General features: G+C 41.6%; 1 protein-coding gene across 10 annotated transcripts in view; it reads right to left on the bottom strand.

The window, feature by feature from the left end:
* The window catches only part of MTHFD1L (methylenetetrahydrofolate dehydrogenase (NADP+ dependent) 1 like), a 254772-nt gene that overhangs the window by 98529 nt on the left and 129793 nt on the right, over positions 1 to 26450 (bottom strand). The window contains exon 21 of one of the 10 annotated variants that reach the window (XM_023548088.2): positions 15935 to 22676. The exons of the other annotated variants lie outside the window; for them this stretch is intronic. Within the exon in view, the coding sequence (XP_023403856.1) occupies positions 22636 to 22676 (41 nt within the window). The 3' untranslated portion in view covers positions 15935 to 22635. Of the gene's footprint in view, positions 1 to 15934; positions 22677 to 26450 lie in introns of those variants that run through there. 10 annotated transcript variants of the gene reach the window in all.

The following is a 26450-nucleotide window of genomic DNA, read 5'->3' as shown; positions in this document are numbered from 1 at the left end:
TCTTCCAGGCAGTTAATTAAGTCACAGACACTGGCTCATATTCTTTGGAGCCATCATGAATCATCTTGTTTTTTAAATGATTTTGACCAAAATGAAATTTAAGTTTGGAAAAAAAAATGTTTAGATGAAAATTAAATTATACACGTTATTTTTGTCTCCCTAATAAGAGTCCAACTGAATTAAATTCATGAACCCATTATCCAAACAGTATCCTGTTGCAGGGAACACAAGCATTTGCCTATGTCATTACTATGATCAGGATTAACCCTTCCGTTTTTAGCAAACAACAGTGTCCTAAAGTTCCGGCTGGAGGCCTGGGATTTTTTTTTTTTTATATGGTTAACAGGGCTGTTCGTACGCAGCTCCTGAGAACTGGAGGCAAGGAAAATAACTAGAAACAGAAATGAATTCTGAAAGGCTTTGCTGGTAATGTACCTTAACCTGAAATCATGGAAACACAGAACAGTTTTCATTGAGCAGCTTATGAAAACAAACCCAAGGGGGAAAAAAAGCATAAACATCAAAAGGTAAACACATTTTATCTTAAAGCTCTCCAGGAAAGAACAGCACCAAAAAACCTGCAAGAGCTTTCCTGGGACCATTAATGCCAGCCAGTAATTGAAACTCTGATGACTGAGTCTGAAACCAAATTAAACACACAAGCATTCTGTGTGCCAACAGAATGGGAAGAAATTGAGACAGACAGTAGGAGAAACATTTTAAACTTGAAGACTCTAAGACTCTAAAACGAATCTTGGGGCCACAGGCAGGGTCTCTGAAAGGATAGCTTTAAAACTGAGCAAGGCTGTTTGTACCTATAAGCAACTGTTTTCAGATGTTCTGCAAAACACAGGAAACGGTCAAGATGCACTGTGCTTGACTGAGGATTCCTCTCCTTTGGTCATTTCTTATTACCTTACATTTTTCCCATCCAGCTCCAAGTCCTGGAAATCTGTCCCAGGGAGAGTAACACTGCATCTGTGCCGAGATGGTAGAGGTCTTTTTCATCCTTTAGGGTATGACTGAGCTTTGTAACCCTGGATATAATAGTAGATAGCAGTGGGATTGTTGCTCCAAAAGCTGCAGGGAGTTTGGCCTCCTTTCTGTTTCTATAAATTTGTCTTTTACGGATATTCCATATAACTGTAATCACACAATGTGTAGCTTTTGTGTCTGCTTAGCATAATGTTTCTGAGGTTCATCTATGCTGTGACGGGTTATCAGTGGTTTATTCCTTTCATGTTGCTAACACCCTTCCGATGCACATACCACATTTTAGTTACCCATTTACCGGTGGATGGGCTTTAGTGCTGTCTCAAGTTTACAGCCTTTATAAATAAGGCCACTATGAACGTTCACATACAAGTCTTTGTGTGAACATATATTTTTATTTCTTTTTGGTAGATAAGTAGGGGTGGGATTGCGAATTGTATGGTAAGTTTATGTTTAACTTTTTAAGTAATTCTGAAACTGTTTTCCAAACTGGCTGTACCATTTTTTATATTCCTATCAGCAATGTACGAGGGTTCCATTTTCTTTTCACTCTCGCCAACACTTAATGTTGTCTATCTTTTGGATTACAGCCATTCTAGCGAATGTGAAGTCATACCTCATTGTAGTTTTAATTTATATTTCCCTAATGGTTAATAATATTGAACTTGATTCAGTTTTACACTCACACACAAAACAGGACTCTGATGTAAAATGTATTTTGTGGTCTGGGTTTTAGTCAAAACATTCACAAGGCACAGGTACAGGCTCATACCTGGGGCAATTTCTTATCCAGGCAGGGAAGAGGAAGACCTGCTGGTTTGGTGGTCATGTCCGGCCCTACTAGTTTCCCACAAGCAAATCAATTTAATGGTTATTCCGGCCTGGCCCCATTCTGCTCAGCTTTAGTACAAACTCCCCAGACAACTCATGGAAAAACAATCCCAGTGTTATCTGCCATTATATTTAGGGTCACAAAGCTCAATCATAGCCTGAAGGATGATAAAGCCCTCTTTAACATCTCAAGACAGATGCAATGTTATTCTCCCTGCGAAAGATTTCCACAGACTTGGAGCTGGACAGGAAAAATGTAAGGTAAAAAGAAACAACAAAAGGGAAGGGAATCCTCAGTCAGGTGCAGTTCCATTTGGCCATTTCCTGCGTTTTGTAGAATATCTGAAAATTGTTTATACCTACAAACAGCCTTGCTCAGGGCACATCACTTTGAAGAGATCCTCTCGGAGACTTTGACTGTGGCCCCTCCTGCCCTGCAGAGAGCACAGATCTCAGGTCCTCCTTAGAAATGAAGGAAATGAGCCTGCCAGCTGCCCGAAGCAATGATACTAAAAGGGCTGGGGACAGAGCCAAGGGGAACATAGGATCCCTGATGAGCGCAGGGCGGATGATGCACTAAAAGATCCAAGAGTCACAGCCTCAACTTCTTTGTTGGCGTGTTCTGGACTTAGTGTTCCATCCCACAGGGCCCCTCTGAGAGCTTGCTGTTGTTGTTAGTTACCAGTGAGTCAGCTCCAACTCACATCAACCTATGTAAAACAGAATAAATGCTGCCCAGTTCTACGCCATCTCCGTGACTGTCGGTATGTTTGAGTCCACGGCTGTGACTATTGTGTCAGTCCATCTCATTGAAGGTTTCCCTCATTTTCGTTGGCCCTATGCTATACCAAACAAGATGTCCTTTCCTAACAACTGGTCTTTCCTGATGACATGTCCAAAGTAAGCAAGCCGAAATCTCACCATCCTCACTCCTAAGGAGCATCCTGGTCGTATTTCTTTTAAGACTGATTTGTTCATTCTTCTGGCAGTCCATGGTATAATCGATATTCTTCGCCAACATCACGGTTCGAACACATCAATTATTCTGTCTTCCTCATTCATTGTCCAGCTTGCACATGCAGTAGTCAAGAAATCAAATGATGTATCGCATCGGGTAAAACTGCTGAATAAGACCTCTTTGAAGTTTCAAAGAGCGAAGATGTCACTTTGATGACTAAGGTATGTCTGACTCAAGCTCTGGCCTTTTCAGTTGCCTCGTATATATGTGAAAGTCTGGGAGCGTGGACGGCTCCTGTCTTAGCTTTCTCTGCTGTACCGGAGAACGGGCTAGTTCAGGGATGTAGGGAATAATAAAAGCGCATCACCCAGGGTCTTCACGGACCACGAATGGGGTAACTACCTGCCTTTTGTGTCCCCTCAGGTCCCGACTGCTGGTTTGTCCTTTGCATCACAGGTAACTGTTTCCTCAGGCAGACTTTCAGGAGTCCTTATGTAAACACCTGCCTGCAAGTGTGAGACTCAACGCCCCCCCAGTTCAGGTCTCCAGTCAAGCTAGAGAATCTTTTGGCTTTGCAGGAAGGGTCTACATCTGGCCTAGAGGGCAGTTCAGCCATAACCAGAGATAAGCCAAAGGGTTTCGGAAGAAGTTGTAAAAGTATGAGATTGGGGGGAAACAGGAGAGTGAATTTGTTTAGAAGTCACTCACTGAGGCGGGATTAACGGCTGGAGGACAGAAAGTAGAAACTGATAAGTGGTTTCCCTATTGCTGCTACTGTTCCCCTTATGAAACAGAATGGAGACAGGAAGTTGACCTCAATGAGTTGTTCAGAGTCTCCCAACTCAATCCATGTTGTTGTCATGGAGTTGGTCCCCTGACTCAAGACAACCCCAAGCACAATAGAACAATATGCTGCCCAGTCCTGCACCATCGCCGTGATCAGATCAGTTGCAGATCAAACTCTGGTGATCCACAGGGTTTTCACTGATTGATTTTCAGAAGTAAATCACTACGCTTTTCTTCTTAGTCTGTCTTAGCCTGGAAGCTCCAGTGAAATCTGCTTAGTATCATAGTAACATGCAAGCCTCCACTGACAGACCGGTGATGGCTGCATATGGGGCACAGTGACAGGAATTGAACCCAGGTCTCCTGCATGTAAGAAGAGAACTCTACCAGTGAACTACCAATGTCTCATCACTCAACCTATTAACAGCCGATATTTTCTACCTAACTCAGTTAAGTGTTCCATTTCAGGGCATGTCTTGCTTTTTCATGTTTCTTTCCAGTATGACTGACATAGGAACACTTTATGCACAAACTATCAAATGGGAAACTAATTTGCTCTGTAAACTTCCCCCAATGCACAATAAAATATTAAAAAAAAAAAAAAAGAATTTTCGTTTTGTTTAAAAAAGAACAAACTCTAAATTTGCCATGTCTCTTTCCTTCTCCCCTCTTGGTATGTCCCCAGCCTCGCCTTACACCTAGGAGAAGTGGGTTGGACTTGGGTAAAGCAGCTGATAAAAATGATTCTTTGTATTATACACAAAGACAGCGATCTTGGTCCTTATGCTGTTATCTTCAACATATTGGATGTCATGTATATGAAAGCTGGACAATAAAAAAGACAGAAGAAGAATGGATGCATTTAAATTATGGTGTTGGCAAAGGCTACTGAATATACTGTGGACTGCCAGAAGGACGAACAAATCAGTCTTAGAAGATATACAACTTGAGTGCTCCTTAGAAGCAAGGATGGTGAGACTTTGACTCGGTTACTTTGGACATGTCATCAGGAAAGACCAACTGCTAGAAAAGGACATCATGTTTGGTTAAATAGAGGGCCAATGAAAATGAGGGAAATCCTTAATGAAATAGATTGACACAATAGCTGCAACAATAGACTTAAGTGTACCAATAATCATGAAGATGGTGCAGGACCAGGCAACATTTTGTTGTTATGCATAAGGTTGCTATGAGTCAAAGCCCAGTCTACGGCAACTAACAACAAACAACATTTTTTATTATATAATATTCTACCACAAGAATAAGCCATGATTTACAAAACCATTCTCTTATCTTTAAACATGTTTTAAAATCTTTCTCAAAAATGATCTTTCATATACTTAAGAATGGAAGTAGGGACTGGTCAGTTTGGCTGATTTAGAAGATGAATCCTAAATGTGTTTTGGTAGAGAAAAGTCAAAGGTCTGCTCTCCAAAACCCTGGCCACTGATGTCAAACAAGGAAATGGCATTAACTCAATCCTGTGGCTGGGAAAGACTCTTGAAATATGACTTGCTTAGAGTGGATTACAACTCATTTTTCTATTTGAAGGAGACCATGTAGGATCAGAAAATTTCTTAGCTTCTCTTAACAGCTTAGGTGTGGCTGTGTGATCAAGGTTATTAATGAGGTGTATGTAGAAATGTTGCATGTGACTTCCAGGAAGGCTCCTTAAAAGGGGATGTGCCCTTTTTCCTTCTTCCCGTGGGTCAGAATGCAGATGTAATACCTGGGGCTTGTGCAACCATCCTGGGCCACCAGGCAGCATGGAGCCCTTGGTGATCATGGAGCTGCTATTACGAGCTCAGACTGCCTACCCTGGACTTCTTTTACGTGAGAAACAAACTTCTATTTGCTTTGGGTCACTTTTTTCATTATTGCTGTAATTTGTGGAAGAACCTAATCCTAAGTGATGTGAAAATAGAGACTACTTAGAAACTTCATAGCATTTTTCACTTCTATCATTTCAGTTCCCACATTATTTGAGCATCACTCAGTGTTTTCTTTCTGTACAACATTAGCTCTGGGACTGAAGTTAAGGTTATAGTCCTAAGAAGAGATGTGAATTTGCTCAAAGTTTTGTTGATGAAAGACCTGATCTTTCAGAGGGTAAGATGTGGCCATAACTCTTTGATCATTGACCCAGGGCTACACCACTGAATGTAGAGAGAGGGCGATCACAAGATCAAGATGGTGGAAACCAGTATGGGCGTCACCTTAGAGCCGCAGAAGATATATGGGTAAGACTCCAGAGGGTTCCTGCTCATGGACTTTAAGGACTGTTTCAACTCTAAATTCTATTTCCTTTCTGTGTGTATGTGCTAAACGATGAAATGTTTCTAGAGGCAAAACAAAAAACCGTTTTTATAGTTGTCGTAAATATTTTTAGAAGTTCTATCATTAAATTGTTGCCTACCCTTAAAAAACAAAAACGATTCACATCCAACCAAAACATTCATGCAACTCTGTAAGACACACACAAAAGGACTAAAAAAGATGGGGAAAAAATCAAAAGAAGGTGCTCAGGCTGCCTGTGTGTGAAACTCAGGCTGTCTGTATATGTAAACACGTAAACATATTAGAAAATTTAAATTTGTTCATTAGAACATGACTGAGCATCTCAGCATTCAATAATGAATATTTAAGGGATGAGTGACTAGCCCTGGAAAGCAGGCTACAAGGGCAACCGCTGAGAAACCACAAGGGATTTTTCTTCCCCTCTCCCGCCCTGTCCAGCATGCACAGAGACAGCCTCGGCCTGGCCTGAGTCAGCCTAATTTACCCTGGCCAGATGTTGTCTGCATCTTTACCACTCATTCCAAGAGAAATGAAAGAGTGTGGATGGCTATATACAAACCATCACCACTGCTGGAAAGTACCTTACAGCCACTGGCCCACTAAGCAGGCTACTGACATAACAGATTTAGCTCCCTAAGTGAAGACTTGACCACATACTAGTCTCCACTGCCAATCCATGGTGCTGGCCCCACCTCTCTCCTAAATTGTTATTTTTGGTTGCCGTCGAGTTGGCTCCAACTCATGGCGGCCTTCCGGGTGACAGAAGAAAATGTTGCCCAGTCCAGTGCCACCTTCACGATGGTTGGTAGGTGGGGGTCCACTGTTGTGCCTATTGTGTGAATCCATCTCATGGAGGATTTCCATTGTTTTTGTTGACTCTCTACTAAATTACAGACCCATATTTTCTTCTTTTTTTCCCCCACCCATAACTAACGAACATTAATTACTGTTTTGCCACATTTGCTTAAGTTCTTTCCTTTCTCAAAGAACTAAAAGAGGATGGAGTTGAATTCCCCCACGCACTCATCTCAAGCTCATTCCCCTCCTTTTCTTCCCATTGTCAGCAACTGTTATTAACTTGAAGCTTATCCAGCTCAAGTTTTTATAGTTTTTCTATATACACACATATGTATTAAAAATATATAGTATCATTTTCTGTGTTTTCAGAATGTGTTGGACTGCATTTATAATCTCACAATCTGCATTTTCACTCAACATAAAATTTCTGAGACCTAGCCACATGGCTCTAGATTTGTTTCATTTAAACTGCTGTATGATAGTCAACTAAATAATTAAGCAAAATTTATATATCCATTATCCTATTGACAGACATTTAGGTTTCCAGTTTTTCATTACAGTAAACAATGTGGTCACAAACATTTTTGTACGTGACTCCCTTGCAATAAAATTTTAGCCTAGAAGGACAGGAATTTGTATGTTTCCTTCCCTGCCGGGCCCCACAATACCAAGAACTACACTTGACACATATTTGGCAACTGATGCTTGCTCAATGAATGAATGAATCACTTGTTCTTTGTGAGCAAATGTAAGTTTCTTTAAGGTATATATCTAGAAATGGTTTTGCTGGGTTGTAGCCTATGCATGAAGGAGCCTGGTGGTGCAAACAGTTAAGTACCCAACTGCTAACCGAAAGGCTGGTGGCCCACCTTGTAATCTGCTTCCATAATGATTATAGCCAAGAAAACCCCATGGAGCAGCTCTATTCTGTCACAAGGAGTTGCCATGAGTTGGAATCGACTCACTGGCACCTAACAACAACAACAGCCTATGCATGTCGTTAACTGTTGACGGAAAACACTTCTTTGTCACTCCAGGAGTCTGGAGTGGAGTCCTTTCTTGGGGAGGGAGCCCCATTAGTGCAACACTTTTGGCCTCTCCTTCCCTCACTTATTCTACTCCAGGAAGGTGGAATGGAATGACTTATCGAATTGCTAGACATGGAAAGAAATACCATCTGTGGAGTACTGGTAACATAACCCTCTCTGCAAAATCATACGGGATTCCTCACGGATTAGAAACTGTACTAACTCTTTCCTGTGACTTCTAAGGACATTCAAAATGTGACTACAATTTATCTTTCCTGCCATATCTCAGAACTAACTGAACTATTTGTGATTCCTTGAACATATACTAATCTTTCTACCTCTGTTCTTTTTTACCGGATTAAATTGTAATTATTCCTCAAGGGTCACCATCTTTTCAGCACAGTTTTACAGAAACTACTGTTTTAAAGTTGTCAATTTATCTTCACCAGTAATTGGAAACTCTGGTGGTGTAGGACTTAAGAGCTACAGCTGCTAACCAAAAGCTTGGCAGTTCAAATCCACGAGGTGCTCCTTGGAAACTCTATGGGACAGTTCTACTCTGTCTTATAGGGTAGCTATGAGTCAGAATTGACTGGATGGCAACAGGGGTTTTTGTTTTGTTTTTGTTTTTGGTAATTGAAAACATAACATTTCAGATTAGCACTGACACCCTTCTAAAATATGACTTCAACTAATGATGAATCTGATCTCCCCACATCTCCATCTAAACTATCTCAGAATCCACCAACACTTTTCTACCTACATTAATTTGCTCATGCTGTGCACTGTCTAGAGCCCTATTCGGGTGTCAAGTTACTCCAGATTGTTCAAATCAATATTTTATTTTAAAAAAATTATGAAAGTAACACACCAACTGTAAAAACTTCAAGACTACCAAAACATATAAGATATAAAAAGTCACCCATGACCCCATTCCCTACAAATATTAATCATTTGATATACTTCCTTTAGACTATACCGTTGCATATATGGATATATATCTCAAAATTTTTTTGAAAATGAAATAAATCACAAATATTATTTTGCAACTTGATTTTTTAGTTTACATATCATGAACATCTTCCATGTTCCATATATATTTTTCTTTTATTTTTAATAGTCTTGATGTCATACCAGTATCATACATTTTTCCTTGAAGTTTTAATTTTCACATTAAAAATTTAATCTACCTTTATTCTGAATATATTACAATATGAGTCTAAGTTTATATATTTTGAAATTATTAGTCAAGTGACCCAACATCATTTGAATCAATAGTCCATCCATTTGCCACTGATTTAAAATGTCATCTTTATCAAATTGCTCAGTTTTATGTATAATGGAATATGTTCTTTAAGGCTACTCTAGGGTGTTCCTCTGATATCATTCTCTTTGTCTATCCCTCTTTGTGACTGAGGCAGAATTACCCTGTTTTGATAAGAGCATTCTGACAGCTAGAATTAGGTAAATCATCTGTCATTATTCTTTTGAAAATTTTCTTGCTTATCCTTATGAATTTATTCTTCTAGAACCTAAAAAATAGCATTAATTTAAATATGAAGCTCATTATCTTCCACAGCTTTTATAGTGGTGCAGTGGTTAAGTGCTTGGCTGCTAACGGAAAGGTCAGTGGTTCAAACCTACCAGCCACTCCACAGGAGAAAGATGTGGCATTTTGCTTCCATAAAGACTACAGCCTTGGAATCCCTATGGGGCAGTTCTACTATGTCCTATAGGACGCTATCAGTTGGAATTAACTTGACAGCAATGAGTTATAGTAAGAACAGTATAGTATATCATACTATGGTATAGTAGAATATAGCGTAGGATAGCATAGTAGGGCATAGCACAGTAGTTTATATGCTCGTTTGACAGGGTAATGGTGATTGTTTAATACTGGTGATTCCCATCCAAGAACATTGAATATGTCTCACCATTTATTCTGATCTTGTTCTGTGTCTTTCAATAAAATTGAAAATTTTATAACACTCCTTCTATATGCTCATTTCTTGTTAAACTTATTCCTAGGTACTTTATAATTTTGAAGGCATGTATAAATAGGATATTTTCCCCATTATGATATCTGTTTTATGCTGATATAAAGGAAAACTGTTTTCAGACTTTTACATATTTACCTTGCATCCAACTACCAATCTAAAACCTTTATTATTTAAAATAATTTTTCAGTTGACATTCTTGAATTTTTTAGTTATACAATCATGCTGTATATAAACAAAGAAAAAATTATCTTTTCCTTTCCAGTATTAATAGCTTTTTAGTGTTCTTGTTTTATCCCATTGGCTAGGGTTTTCACAATAGTGATGTATAATAGTGGTGATTCCGACCATTCCTGTCACATTCCTGAATATATCAGTATGGTTTTAGTGCTTCATTATTTCATGTGATTCTTATTGTTCATTTCTATTTCTCAATCCTATTTAAAATTATTCTGTTGCCCAAGATCTTTCTTTTTCATTCCCTTCTGATACAGCCTCTAAAGTTACTTCTTGACTCTGCTCCATTTTGCAAGTACTTTGCAATTTCCTAGTGCTTTACAGACCTGAGGTGGTATTTTTATTGTTATTATTTGTATCTATGTATTAATCGTTAAAAGAACATTTACGATTGCAGCTAGCAAAAGGCTTGAGGCTTTTAGAAGGTCCTAATAATCTTTCTGTCCAAAACAACACAGCTGTAAAGAGTCCTCAAAGGGAGACACTAAATCATACAGTCGTCCAACAATGGCCAGTCTCCTAATATTCCTTGCTCAAAATTCTATTATGTTCTTTGTATAAGACGTATGCACACTTTTGTAATTATACCAAATATTGCTAAAAACTTGAAAACAACCTGAAATAATTAGTCTTCTAAACCACAGCTTACATACTAGGTAGGAAAGGGTTATAAGACTTTCCCTCAGCATCCTCATTCGGAATATTCTCGGTCAAAATGCGGTAAGATAGCAATCATAAAATGTAAATGAAAAGGTCACTGAGCAATGGATATATTTTTAAAAATTCCTCAAAAAGCCTAAGCACTTTGTGGATGTCTAATCTCAAGTTTACCCACCGGATCACATTGTAAAATCATTTTATGTTCACTTTCAGAACACTAATCTCTGCGTTATGATGTTTTCACAAGGGTCTTATTTTAACTCCAGATTTTACAATGGTAAGGAGAACGACATGATGAGCTCGTTACTTAGAACATTTTATATATATATATACACATATATATGTATACAAATCATAAGTAGGAATGGGCTGAATATCTTACTTAAAGTAAATTTGCATTTTATATCCCATAAAGAAAGAGTCACGGTCAAGTTACACATTCCTGAAGTTCAAAACTCCTTTCAAAACGCTTTAACTTTCTAAAAATGCTATTTACTGCTTCACCAAACCACCAGGCAAATATGCCTATCGTCACCATAAAAAGCGTTAAAGAAATTCAGACATGTTTACCAGCAGAGAAGTCATCCAGTAAATACATATACAATATTAGATTTTCAGTCAACATTTATTTCATGCCTGTATGTACTGCGCCGAGAGCCCTGGGGGTGTAGTGGAATCCAAAAGGCCAGTAGTTGGAATCCACCAGCCACTTCTCGGAAACGCTATGGGGCAGTTCTACTCTGTCCTATAGGGTCGCTATGAGTCGGAATCAACTCGACAGCAGTGGATAAATGAATGTAGAGTCTCTGAGTGGTGCAAATGATTACTGCGCTTGGCTGCTAACCGAAAGGTTGGAGGTTCAAGTCCATCCAGTGGCACCTCAGGAGACAGGCCTGGCAATGTTCTGAAAAATCACCCACTGAAAACCCTATGAGGCACAGTTCTACTCTGAAACATAGGGGGTCGCCATGAGTCTGAAGCAATGGCAACTGGTTTCTGTGCTATACAGGGGCCTACCTGATGTGAACATGGGATAAACACAAACATCCAGGAGGTGGTAACGCACAGTAGTAAGAGCAAAGCTTCTGGGGCTGGTGGCTTGGATTCAAATCCCTGCTGCCCCCACAGAAGCTGTTTGTCTTTGGGCCAATTACTAACTCACTATGATCTCAGTTTCCTCCCCTGTAAAATGGGGGCTATTCTGGTAACCACCTCATAGGGGTGTTCTAACAATTAGAGGGGTCAACACAGGAAACATCAAGCAAGGTACTCAGCATATCGCAAGTGCTGAAGGAAGGTCAACAACTGCTACTACCGTACAACTTGCAAAAGCCAGAACCTGTGTAAGGCAGAAACGTGTCAGAATGAAAACTCAAATCTTTTCCACTAAATAGGAGGCAAAAAAAAAGTGGTTGAGTGCACTCTGTCAAAGGTGGAAAATTTGCAAGGCCCAGAAAAACAAGGCAGTTCCCTCTCTCATGGGTTTCACTCTATTATCAAAGAATTACCCATGCCAGGAACTGCATCTCCTGCCTCACAGACATTGTCTCTGCAATCTTTGCAACCACCGTATGTGTTCAGTCATGTTATTTTCCCTGATTTCACAGATGAGAACGGGGTCTTGGAAGGGGTGTCAGCTCTCAGCGGAGGTGGTGCCACCACCAGGCAGATGTTTGCTCGCCTCGGTAAGGGGGAGGCGCTACAGGCATTCAGTGGGGGGAGCCAGGGATGTGGACCGGGACTGCCTGCAACGGACCGGGACCGCCTGCAACGTGCGGGTCGGTCCCAAGGTGGTGCGCCACGCCCCACACAATTTTCCCACTACACATTCTTGTAGGTGAAAAACTCTTCATGATTAAATGACGTAGAACACCATTCGACTTTACGTAAAAAACACAAAATATTTTTTCAAACTATCAATACACACTGAATTTTTAAGGGATGCAAACTAGAGTACAAATTGAGGAAAGACTATGTCTGTTTTCTTTGGAACTTTGCCAAGAGTCGTTCAGTTGCTTCAGAAAACTGTGTCGCTGACAGTTTGTGACCTCTGAGTCACCAAAAACACACTCCATCCATCTGCGTTTGGGGCCATCCCATGTACAGATTCTTGTCTACCTGTAAGCATCTGACCACCCCAGAACATCTTCCAGTGTAGTTCCAGTATTTGTTAATGAATATGTACTGAAATCGGTATTGTCATAAATAACTTTTATACCACCATTTGCAGAGCAATGGGTTTAACTTATATATGGCCTTTCTGGCCCTGGGCTTATAATCCTGCCAAAACACTGGTTAGATTGCAGTCTGCCCTGTGATTGGTCTATTTTGCACACCTTGCCAGGATTGGTCGATTTGCTATGCAAAAAAAAAAAAGAGCTTGAAAATCCACCCAACAGGATGCCAGTGGTGGGTGAGTCAACCCACAGAGAGGAGCTGGGTACCCTGTGACGGAGAAGCAGCCTCGGTCAGGGCCAATGCAGGTGGACACCTGAGCAGAGCAAGTGGCAGGGTGGGAGCCAAGCTGGCCTGCCTTTGGCAGTGGCAGATACCTGGCTGTGCTGAGAGCTGCAACCCTGAGGCCAAGAGGAGGCCTGTCCAGAGGGCCCTGCTAGCATGACAGAGAAGCCTGCTAGCATGGTGGACGGCAGCTGAGAGCTATCCTGGTTGGAAGCTGTCCTATACAGAAGAAGGGAGGGATGTGCTCTCCACTATGGGAAGCCTTCCAGACTTTGCCTATGTATTTCCTGATCCTGATCCTGGCTTGTTCCTGTTACTTTCAAGTTGATCCTGATCCCAAGTTGTAGCCTGTTACTTCCCTACTAAACCACGTAAGGTATATATGGTCTGTAAGCTCTGTGTGGCCATTGCAACAAATTATCAAACCCAGCAGAGATGTAGAGAGTGCTGTCGGGGGAATGGCTGGTGTCAGAAATGGTGAAGAAGTTGGAGACTGGAAGTATGCCTGACTTCCACCTCACAGGAACTAGCTTTGTGCTGGTCCTCCTGATTCATATCCCTGAGGAATTCAGGTGATTACTTGTCCCACAATGCACCACGAACACTTTAAATTTTGATAAGCATGTGTAGATGGTTGTATTACATACATGTTTCATTTCAGGAGAGTCAAGGGTTTGTAATAAAACAGGGCATTAGGTGTGGTAAGTTTGAGAACACTTTGAATAAAATGACCTGCTCATAATGAGGCACTGGTGGAAGAATCTTCACCTTCCACACAGGAGACCTGGGTTCAACTCCCAGCCAATGGACCTCATATGTCACTACCGCCAGTCTGTTGGTGGAGGCTTGCGTGTTGTTATGATGTTGAACAGGTTGCAGCTGAACTTCCAGACTAAGACAGACTAGGAAGAAAGGGCTGGGGATCTACTTCTGAAAATCAGCCAGTGGGTAACAACGGCCTGAGCCCCAACCGATCACGTCGTTAGGTGCCGTTGAGTCAGTTCCGACTCAGAGTAATCCTATGCATGACAGAATGAAACGCTGCCCAGTCATGTGCCACGCTCACAATCGTTGCTATGCTGAGGAGGCATCTGGACATGGTGCCTGGAGTTCAGGAGAGGCACAGGTTAGAGGTACAGAGGGGCACAGAGGGTCACCGAAGCCATGGTGACAGTGCAGACAATGAAGAGAAAGCGTCTGAGGGTGAGCCCTGGGGCACCGCAAAGTTTAGAGATTGGAAAAATAAAGCTGTTGTTATTGTTGTTAGCTGCCCCCAGCTCACAGCAACTGATGAAATGAAATGCTGCCCAGTCTTGCATCATTCCCATGACCAGTTGCAATCAAACCATTGTGATCCACAGGGTTTTCACGGGCTGATTTTCAGAAGCAGATCGCCAGGCCTGTCTTCCCAGTCCAGCTTAGGCTGGAAGCTCCACCGAGAACTGCTCGGCACAATACCAACAGGAAAGCCCCTACTGGCAGACGGGCGGTGGCTGGGTATGAGGTGCACTGGCCAGGAATTGAACTCCTGTCTCCTGCATGGAAGATGAGGGTTCTTCCACTGAACCACCACTGCCTCCTGTGAGGCGCTGGTGGCGGCAAGGGGAGAAAGAGGAGGAGGCTCCACTAAAAGAGACTGTGAAGGATGAGCTGGGAGGAGGAGGGAGTCAGGAGAACCTGGTGTCCAGGAGACCAGGTATAGAAGGAATTTTAAGGAAGGGGATGAGGACGCTGCATCAAATGAGGCTAAAAGCCGAACAAGAGGGCGAGAAAGAACTGACCACTGGACCCTCGTTGCTGCTGCTGTTAGATACCATCGAGCTGGTTCCGACTCGTAGCCATCCTGTGTGCGACAGAACAAACACTGCACAGTCCTGTGCCATCTTCACAATCGTCGTTATGCTTGAGCCATTGTTGCTGCCACTGTGTTAGTCCATCTTGCTGAGGGTCTTCCTCTTTTTCTCTGGTCCCCTACTTTACCAAGCATGATGCCCTTCTCCAGGGACTGATCCCTCCTGACAACGTGTCCAAAGTATCTGAGTCGTAGTCTTGCCATCCTTGCTCCTAAAGAGCATTCTGGTTGTACTTCTTCCAAGACAGATTTGTTCATTCTTTTGGCAGTCCACGGTGTATTAAATATTCTTCTTCGACACCGTAATTCAAAGACGTCAATTCTTCTTCTGTCTTTGTTATTCATTGTCCAGCTTACGCATGCATATGAGATGATTGAAAACACCATGGCTTGGGTCAGGTGCACCTTAGTTTTCCAGGTGAAATCTTTGCTTCTCAACACTTTAAAGAGGTCTTCTACAGCAGATTTGCCTAATGCAATGTGTCTTTTGATTTCTTGACTGCTGCTTCCATGGGTGTTGATTGTGGATCCAAGTAAAATGAAATCCTTGACAACTTCAATCTTTTCCCTGTTTATCATGATGTTGCTTATTGGTCCAGTTGTGAGGATTTTTGTTTTCTTTATGTTGAGTTGTAATCCATACTGAAGGCTGTGGTCTTTGATCTTCATTAGTAAGTGCTTTAAGTCCTCTTCACTTTCAGTAAGCAAGGTTGTGTCACCTGCATATCGCAGGTTGTTAATGAGTCTTCCTCCAATCCTGATGCCCCGTTCTTCTTTATATAGTCCCGCTTCTCAGATTATTTGCTCAGCATACAGACTGAATAGGTATGGTAAAAGGATAGAACTGTGATGAACACCTTTCCTGACTTTAAACCATGCACTATGCCCTTGTTCTGTTCAAACGACTGCCTCTTGATCTATGTACAGATTCCTCATGAGCACAATTAAGTGTTCTGGAATCCCCATTCTTTGCAATATTATCCATAATTTATTATGTTCCATACAGTCAAATGCCTTTGCATAGTCAATAAAACACAGGTAAACATGTTTCTGGTATTTTCTGCTTTCAGCCAGGATCCACCTGACATCAGCAATGATACCCCTGATTTCACGTCCTCTTCTGAATCTGACTTGAATTTCTGGCAGTTCCTTGTCAATGTACTGCTGCAGGCACTTTTGAATGATCTTCAGCAAAATTTTGTGTGTATGTGATATTAATGTGTATGATATTAATAAGTGGACCCTCAGAGGTAAGAAAAAGCACCCAAATAAAGTAGAAGAATCAGAGGTCTGAACAAAGTGTTGTGGAGAGTGAAGCAGATGGAAGATGACCACAGCTGAGCCCTAAATATGTCAGTGAATACCACTGTAGGGATGACGGTGGATGACAGGGATGTGGAGGGAGGGAGGGAGGGGGAGGGACACTTATGAAGACAGACTCTTTACAGAAAACTATATTCAGTTAGTACATTGTTCTATCCACAAAGTGCTACACAGTGTGACACTGAGTAACTGATCTCAATAGGACTGTGGCTGTCCTTTACAAAGAATGCCTCTCATACAGGAAAAGTCTAGAAGTGTAAGGAATGTGAATTATCTTTGTACGGAGACCTTATAATGATTTGAGTTTTCTTTTTTGTTTATGATGACTACAGTATTACTTGAACAAAGGAAAGTTATTTTTGAAATTGTTTTATATTACCCACATGTAGGATGTTACCAATCATATTTAGATTTTTCATAGGTATAATGCTAGAAAGGAGCCCTGGTACCTGTGGTTAAGAGCTTGTCTACTAGACAAAAGGCTGGCAGTTCGAATTCACCAGGCACTCCTTAGAAATCCTATGGGGCAGTTCTACTCTGTCCTATAGGGTCACTCCAGTTGGAATCAATTCCACAGCAATGGGTTTGCTTTGTTTTTATCATTAGAAAGGAGCCCTGGCGGCACAGTGGTCAAGTACTTGGCTGCTAACAGAAAGGTCGGTGGTTCTAACCTTCCAGCCACTCCAAAGAAGATAGATGTGGCAGTCTGCTTCTGCAAAGATACAGCCTTAGAAACACTATGGGGCACTTCTACGCTTTCCTATAGGGTTGCTATGAGCCAGAATTGACTTGACGGTAACGTGTTGTTGTTTTTTTTTTAAATATCGGAATCGACTCGACGGCACTAGGTTTGGTTTGGTTTTTTTTTAATATCCCTAGAGGAAGCTCTTGCCAAGTTCACGAGAAGGTAAGGGCAAGAATGTTTACTCATTGCAACACTGCTCATGATAACACAATAACTAGAAACAACCTACATATTGGAGGACAAGAGTATGGACAAGTAAACTGTGGCACACTCATCCTTGCTAGATGCAACTACTCGAGTGAATCTTGGAAGCCTAATGTTAAACGGAAAAAAGAAAGAAAAAAAAAACAGGCTGGAAAAGACATATATACACAAAACGTTATATTTCTAAATTCTAAGATTTTTCCTATTATTTTCCTGCAATGAGGCAATAAAACACTTCCAAATCAGAAGCATTGTTTCTGTTTGTTTTTCTACATAACGCATTTGGCATGGTACACATATTAGAACATACCATATACAGGTCAGCTTTAGGTGTTTGGATTTTTCACAAGAACTGGAATTTAAGGGTTATATTACAAGGCAAGTCAATTTTGTTCTTAAAATAAATTGTGAGTAAAATGCAATGCTACATTACATGAACCTGTAGATCTACCAGGGTGGATAAAAGTAACGCACAGTCAATGACTTAGCTACTCTGTGTTTTCAAATCACAAAAAATGTCGCCTCCCTTTCTCCCTTCCCTTGGCAGTGATGGTCTTTCCCAAATAAGGAGCCAATTCCTTCATGTTTTGATTAACATCTCTCTTGGCATGTGTATATGAGATGTTAAACACGCCCGCTGAATTCAAGGCCCATATGCTTTTAGTTTTAATGTTTAATGCCACTGCAAAAATTCTCTGCATTGTTTCCCAACAATTTTAACGTGTTGGTGTCTTCTACTCTTTTGCATTCCAGAGTAATGCGAGGCTCAGGCGAGTGAGGGGAATGTACCGGGATGACATCAGGCACCTGCGAGGGGAATGTACTGGGATGACATCAGGCACCTGCGAATGTGCTGGGCCCAGTGCTTCCTGATTTCGGCCTGGTAAACAAGGCATCCTAGAAGGATTCCCTTGCCCACAAAAGCGTCTTCCCGGGGTCAGATCCCCTGAAATCTCCTCTGTGAGTAAGGGTCCTAGGTACTGTCGTATGGGGATGGATACAGCTGACTGTGTGGTTTCCACTGTCAGACTTGCTCTGCCCTATACACTTGAGTTGCGTTTGGGAAAAAAAAAAAAAGATTTTAAGAGCTGGCATCTATTAGAGTATACTCATACAGATATTTTTGACTTGAAAGAATAAATTAGGATTTGCAAAAGTTTATCTGAAAAATGAAGATTCTTAACCTCTTGAAGTGGTAAAAAGTATCCAGTTTGTGACAAAGCACAAGCTTTCTCCATCATGACGGCACTTCATCCTCAAAACAGGTAAGTACTGGAGAAACTGAGGTGTGGGGAGATTCAGTGACTCACTGAAGGTCACAGCCATTACATGGCGGAGGGTAATTCAATCCAGCAATCTCATATGGTCTGCTGCTCTGAAGAAAACCATCTCTGTGATCTTCATTTCCCCTTAGTACAGCAGAGAATCACCAATAAACTACATACCCATTGCCGTCAAGCTGATTCCAACTCACAGGGACCCTATATGACACAGCAGAACTGTCCCATAGGGTTTCCAAGGAGCACCTGGTGGATTCAAACTGCCAACCTTTTGGTTAGCTGCCAAGCTCTTAGCCACTGCACCACTGTACTCCAATAAATGATATAGGCATCAAAATGAAGCTAAAACATATTATTCTATTCTATCACTCAGTTCCACTGAAATTCTGAAAGGTCATGATGTAAAGTTTGTCAGTAACATGGTGACCTATAATTAAAACATTCTGTTCCCTAGATTTATTTTTTTCTTAATTTAATGGAATATTTGATGTGCACGAAATATTCACAGATTAGTAGCAAAAAATTAAAAACCTGGACATGTCTAATACAGGAAACTCGGGATGCTGGGTACTTCTAGGGAGAAGGCAGGAAAATGGCATTGGGAAAGCCTATGGACTCTGATATGTGATGCCTCAGATGCACCATAGGGAAAATAGAAACTAGACTTCTAATTGAAAAGTCTTCAGTTACTTTACTACAATGAAGGGGAAAAAACATTTTGTAATTACTTCACACTCACGTGCCTTGTTTTTCTTCTGATAATCAGTTTTAGAAAATTGCTGTCATCACGTAGCCCTTGTTCTGCTGAGCCAGATCATATAAAGTCATCCAGTTTCCATTATCTTCACCAGTGAAGGTTCTTTCTTCCTCATCTCAAAACCACCTTTGGATTGATTTCATATTTACTGAACACATGAGCAAGACAAATGGGACCCACTGGCTACTAATTAAATAGATTAACTGAAGGTATTTTATGGAAATATATTTTAAAAATCAGAAAACTAAATAGACAAAAGTAGAAATTGACCATAAAATTAAACCCTTTCTTTTCAAAGTTCCAAGGACCTTTTAGGACAAGTGTTCCAAGTCAACCTTTAGGGTTCCATGTTGTTGTGTGCCCTTGAGTCAACAGAGCAGAACTGCCCATAGGGTTTCCAAGGCTGTGATCTTTACGGAAGCAGCCTGCCATGTCTTTCTCCCACAGAGTGGCTGGTGAGTTGGAACTGCCAACCTTTTGGTTAGCAGCTGAGCACTTAACCACTGCACCACCACGGCTCCTTCTTAGGGTTCTTAGGATTGACTAAAGGTCATGAGAACAGAAACTTTCACTTCTCTCAACAGCAACAGAAAGACGGCCTACTGTTGCTGAGTAAAGCCCTGCATCAAAAGGCGAAGGCCCAGGGGAGATAGCTCCTCATAGCCTTCGTTAGAAGAAAGTCCTTATTTCCACAGCTGACAAGCTATGCTGGAGACAGCACCTTTGAGTCTCCTTTCCTTGGGGAGATGGAGTAACCACACCAGGGTGAGCAGATTAAAGGGGCTTTCCAGAAGCAGGTCCCAAAAGCAAACAGCCGACCATCGCCAGAAATCCCACGAACAGTTGGTGGTACAACTACAGAGAACAATTTGACTTTATCTATAAAGCGATGCTGAGCAGACTATAATCCCTAAAATCTCGCTACTAGGGATAGATGGATGGATAGACAGATAGAAAAATGGACAGATAGATAGCTGTTGTTGATTCAACTCGGACTCTTGGTGACCTTATGTAAAACAGAATGAAACGCTGCCTGGTCCTGCATCATCTTCACACTCAACAGCCTGTTTGAATCCATTTCACCATGGGTCTCCCTCACCCTTGCTGACCCCTCTCCTTTACTGCACATGATGTCCTCCTCTAGCGACTGATCTTTTCTGATGACATGTCCAAAGCAGGTGAATTCAACAGTGTTCTGTTGTGATCCATAAGCTAATCTTGGCTAATTTTCCAAAGCAGATCATCAAGCCTTTCTTCCTAGTCTTAGTCCGAAAGCTCTGCTGAAACCTGTCCATCATGGGTTACCCTGCTGATATTTGAAATACTGATGGCATAGCTTCCAGCATCATAGCAACATGCAAGCCACCACAGTACAACCGACAGACGGGTGGTGGACTCCTGGGTGTAGAGCCAAGAAAACATCTTCCACATGTACACAAAGAGATGTAAACAGTAATGCTTACTACAGCACTGTTTTGAACACTGGAACACTAGAGCAATCTAAATGCCCCTCGAGCAAGAATACATGAATACATTATGCGACATCCGTGCAACGGAGCACTCCATGTTCACCTTTCATACCAGCGGAGCACACTCCATGTTCACCTTTCATACTGCAGATGAAATAAGTCTTCTTTGATCAGAGCTACATGGGTAACTGCAACAAGGTAAGGCTGAACAAAAACAGCAATTTATAGATTTGGGTTAATTATGCCTCACAGGCCAAATCCAGCCTACCTCCTGGTTTTCTATGACATGCAAACTGAGAATAATTTTTATGTTTTTAAATGTTTGAAAGAAATCAGAAGAATATTATTTCATCACATGCCACAGTTATATGAAGTTCAAACGTCGGGGTCGATAAATACAATCTTACTGGGCCACAGCCACGTTCACTGGTTGGTGCTTTGTCTGTGGCAGCTTTGGTAGTTGAGACACAGACTCTACGGTCTACAAAGCCTAAGATATTTACTGTCTTGCCTTTTACAGAAAAAGCTTGCTAACCCCTGTTATAAAACAATGCAGATAGTGACATTTATTAATATATAAAATTATATGAAACAAAACCATCGAAAGAAAACACTGCATAACTATGGTTCCCAAAGTCCGTGCTGAGGTGCACTGGAGCACTGCAGTGAACTCAGGCATAATGGAATAGTGTGGTGTGATTAATTACTTCTGTGTGTGACCTTTCTAGCCACGGTCTTTGTCTCAGTCGTCTAGTGTTGCCATAACAGAAATACCACAAGTGGATGGCTTTAACAAAGAGAAATTTATTTTCTCACAGTCTAGTAGGTTACAGGTCCAAATTCAGGGTGTTGGCTCCAGGGGAAGGCTTTCTCTCTGTCAGCTCTGGAGGAAGGTCCTTGTCTTCAATCTTCCCCTGGTCGAGGAGCTTCTCAGGCACAGAGACCCTGGGTCCAAAGGACGTGCTCTGCTCCTGGTGCTGCATTCTTGGTGGTATGAGGTCCCCAACTCTCTGCTTGCTTCCCTTTCCTTTTATCTCTTAAGAGATAAAAGGTGGTGCAGGCCACACCCCAGGGAAACTCCCTTTACCTTGGATCAGGGAGGTGACCTGAGTAAGGGTGGTGTTACAATCTCACCCTAATCCTCTCAACATAAAACTACAATCACAAAATGGAGGAAAACCACATATGGCCTCATGACTGAGGGTCAGGGAGAGGCCTACCTGCAAGCACAGCTGGGAAGAGGCTGTCCTGAAGGAAGAACTGTATCCTGAGAGTTCTTGAGCCTGAATCATAACTGTTCCTTCGCTAATAAACCCCATAATCATAAGTATGATCTGTGAGTTCTGTGTGGCCATTGCAATGAATTATTGAACCCAGTAGACAGTGCTGTGAGAGAGATAGTTGATGTCAGAGTTGGTAAAGGTGATGGAGAGAGAAGGCATGTCTAACCTTCACCTCATAGGAATCAGCCTCGGGCTGTTGATCTTGATTCTCCTTCCCGCTTGGGAAGTTGGAGGAGGTCAGACACCGCCCCCGAGCTGCTTGAACAGTTCAAATTTTTGTGGAAACTCAGCAATACCTGAAGTTTGTTGGACATAGCAAAGACGACTAGTTTGAGGTAGGTCACTGTTTCAATATTAAATCGACCTACATTTCTTTCAACGACATCATATACTTGCAAAGCTAGGTTTTTTGGTAGTCACTTCAGTAAAAAGCAAGAACTGTGTGAAAATCCACGTGGAACAGGAAAGGTGGCGGTGTCTACTCCAATTCCCGGGTTTGCAGAGTTGTGCAGTGCCCAAAAGGTACAGATACCCCATTAATTAGTTATTAAAGAATAAGACAATATTATTTTTTTCTTTCAATTTATATGTGTTATTTTTTCAAACAGCTACTCAGTTGTTAGGGCATCGGTAGTTCAGTGGTAGAATTCTCGCCTTCCATGTGGGAGACTCAGGCTCAGTTCCCAGCGATGCACCTCAAGCGCAGGCACCACCTGTCTGTGGAGGATTGCGTGTTGCTACGATGCTGTCATGGATTGAATTGTGTCCCCCCAAAATATCTATCAACTTGGCTAGGTCACGATTCCCAGTACTGTATGACTGTCTGCCATTTTGTTATCTGATATGATTTCCCTGTGTGTTGTAAATCTTATCACTATAATGTAATGAAATAGATTAGTGGCAGTTATATTGATGAGATCTACAAGATTAGGTAGTGTCTTAAGCCAATCTCTTTTGAGATATAAGAGAGGAGCAAGCAGAAAGATGGGAGCCTCATACTACCAAGAAAGCAGCAGCGGGAGCACAGCCTATCCTTTGTACCTGAGGTTCCTGCACAGAGAAGCTCCTAGACCAAAGGGAAGATTGATGACACTGACCTTCCTCCACAGTGGACAGAGAGAAAAAGCCTTTCCCTGGGGCCAGCACCCTGAATTCAGACTTCTAGCCTACTAAACTGTGAGAGAATAAACTTCTCTTTGTCAAAGCCATCCACTTGTGGTATTTCTGTTACAGCAGCACTAGACTACCAAGACAAATGCTGAACATCAGCTAATGAAAACCCTACAGGTCACAATGCAATTATGGGAATGGTGCAGGGCTAGGCAGCATTTTGTTCACTGTGCTCCCGGTAGCCAAGAGTCGTGGGACAATTTGAACGCAGCCAATAACAACTAAGTTGTTAGGACATAAATTCTCTATTAAGTTTTTTGGACCTAACTACTTAATAAATGGAAGTGTCAGGAATTTCTTTTGGCCTTGGCTGCCATGGACTGAGAAAATGTGGAAACCATTGCTGTGTATCTTCTGTGGATGCATACATATGTGGAAGAAGTAGAAAATCATGCTTGGAAATGATAATCCTACAATTCAGAGTAGCAGCTCTGTCTAGGGAAGCAGAAAAGGGAATAGGATCAGGGAGGGAACATAGGGACTGCAGCTATGTCTCTCATGCTTCATTTCTTAAAAAAAAAAAAAAGAAAGAAATCTAAAGCACACGTACCAATCAAACCCATTGCTATTGGGTCAATTTCGACTCGTAACAACCCTACAGGACAGAGTAGAACTACCTCACAGGATTTCCAAGGTGGATTCAAACTGCCAACCTTTTGGTTAGCATCCCAGCTCTTAACCACTGTGCCACACATAGCAATACATTATGGTTTATCAAAGCTGAGTGATGGGAACACGTGTGTTCATTACACTAATCTGCATACTTTCCTGAACACAGTATATTTGGAATATGTCGCTCATTTTTTTTAAAGGGCAGAGGACTAGCTGATGAAAGAAAAGAGGGCTACTTTATACTAAAGTATGGGAAGAGAAAAGCAAGGTGGAATGAAGGCTGGATAGAAGAGACAGTGCGGGAAGGAATGAGATTAGACCCCAGTCGATGTAAGAGAAATCAGAACTGCTCGGAAAAGAAAAAACAAGGTCTCTGACAGGTGGGCCTTCCTCAACATAGGAATTAAGAAACACTACCCACGATTAACAGCTTCCTGGACATTGTTGTTGTTGTTGGACATTAGCACCTGACCTTCAGCCAGGGTCTCCAATAAGCAAGCACTACTCATTTTTCATTTAATTATTCTTCATTTAATTATGAATAAAATCACTAAAGGAAAAAATTGTAGGTATTGTAACAAAAAGGGAATCCAAGCTGAGGTCTGCATAATATAAACAGAGGTGGGGAGAACTATAGTTTAGAAAGCTGTAAGATCGCTTGACGTCAGATTTTTTAAAAGGGTGGATGAAATTATAGGAATGTTTAGTTTGGTCTGATTTTCTTCTACCAAAATGAAGGAATAATTAAAATTTCAGAGCAATGAAAATGGGAACAGAGAACAAGCAAGTAGCTGTGTGTGCCAACCAGTACTCTCCAGATGTCCAAAGAAGAAGATTTAAAACTGCTCCCAAAAGCGGCCATTTAGGATACTCAACTGGTCTCACCACTTCGGAAGCAAGGAAAAATGAAGAAAACTAAAAACACAAAAGAAAGATTGGTCCAAAGGACTAATGGACCACGCCTCCCAAAGCCTCCACCAGAATGAGTCCAGTACAGCTAGACGGTGCCCGGTTACCACCACTGACTGCTCTGACAGGGATCACAATCAAGGGTCCCTGATAGGGCTGGAGAAAAATGTAGAACAAAATTCCAACTCAAAAAGAAAGACCAGACATGCTGTTCTGATAGGGACTGGAGAAACCCTGAGAGTATGACCCCTGGACACCCTTTCAGCTCAGTAATGAAGTCACTACTGAGGTTCACCCTTCAGCCAAAGATTGGACAGGCCCATGGAAACAAAACAAGACTAAAGGGGTGCACCAGCCCTGGGGCAGGGACTGGAAGGTAGGAGGGAACAGGAACCCAGGGGTGAGAAGAGAGAGTGTTGACATTTCATGGGGTTGTTAACCAACGTCATACAACAATGTGTGTACTAACTGTTTGATGAGAAACTAGTTTGTTCTGTAAAACTTCATCTAAAGTTCTATTAAAAAAAAAAAAAAACTGCTCCCAAAAGGACACAGAGCCAGGGAAGTGGCAAGGAAAAGACCACGATCAAAGTGGGTCTCCACAAGGTTATCTTCAGTCAGCACAGTGAAAAAGAAGTGTGTCATGGACTGAATTACGTTCTCTAAAAATATGTGTCAACTTGGTTATGTCATGATTCCCAGTATTGTATGACTGTCTGCCATTTTGTCATCTGATATGATTTCCTTTTGTGTTGTAAATCCTATCACTATGATGTCAATGAGATGGATTCGCAGCAGTTATACTGATGAGATCTACAAGATTAGTGTCTTAAGACAATCTCTTTTGAGATATGAAAGAGAGAAGAGAGGAGAGAGACAGGGGGACCTCATACCACCAAGAAAGCAGCCATGGGAGCAGAGCGCGTCCTTTGGACTTGAGGTTCCTGCGCTGAGACGCTCCTAGACCAGGGAAAGATTGATGAAAAGGACCTTTCTCCAGAGTTGACAGAGAGAAAAAGCCTTCCCCTGGAGCCAGTGACCTGAACGTGGACTTCTGCAGGTCAGTAGGGAGAGCTCTAGACTGACAGAAGATCTAAATGTCCCTGGTCCGATCCTGGGTTTCGGGAACTTAAGTCAATTTTGCATAATTACTTTCTTGGAAACCCTGGTGGTGTAGTGGTTAAGAGCTACAGCTGCTAACCAAAAGGCTGGGCAGTTTGAATCCACCAGGCGCTCCTTAGAAACCCTGTGGGGCAGTTCTACTCTGTCCTATAGGGTCACTATGAGTCGGAATCGACTTTATAGCAATGGGTAGTAGTGTCGTAGTAGCTTACTAGGCTGTGAGAGAATAAACTTCTGTTTGTTAAAGCCATCCACTTGTGGTATTCCTGTTACAGCAGCACTAGATGACTAAGACGAAGTGTTTTTAAAAAAGCATGTTTAAAGTAAAAAGGAGAAGAGAGAAAAAAGAACAAAATGATATCCACCATTGCTAGGGGATCAACACGACTTAATTACATTGGCAGTATTTTCAAATGTGACCATCTGCTATAGACAAAAAAAACCAAAAACCAAACCCGTTGTCTTCAAGTTGATTAACATCATCCAAAATAAACAAGACAGTGGTCATCCAAAATAAACTGGTCATCCAAAATAAACAAGACAGTGACACCTGTGAGAGCCAAAGCTCAAGGGGACTGCCTTTTTTTCCCAGGTCCATTTGACTGGGTGCACGCTTACCACTTTTCTATCGCTATTAGCGGAAAATATTTGAGTTTTCCTTCTCTGACAGGTTTCTGC

This window comes from Loxodonta africana, chromosome 1 (assembly GCF_030014295.1).
Source record: "Loxodonta africana isolate mLoxAfr1 chromosome 1, mLoxAfr1.hap2, whole genome shotgun sequence".
NCBI lineage: Eukaryota > Metazoa > Chordata > Mammalia > Proboscidea > Elephantidae > Loxodonta > Loxodonta africana.
The sequence above is the reverse complement of the archived record's forward strand: the minus strand, read 5'-3'. Positions and strand labels throughout refer to the sequence as shown.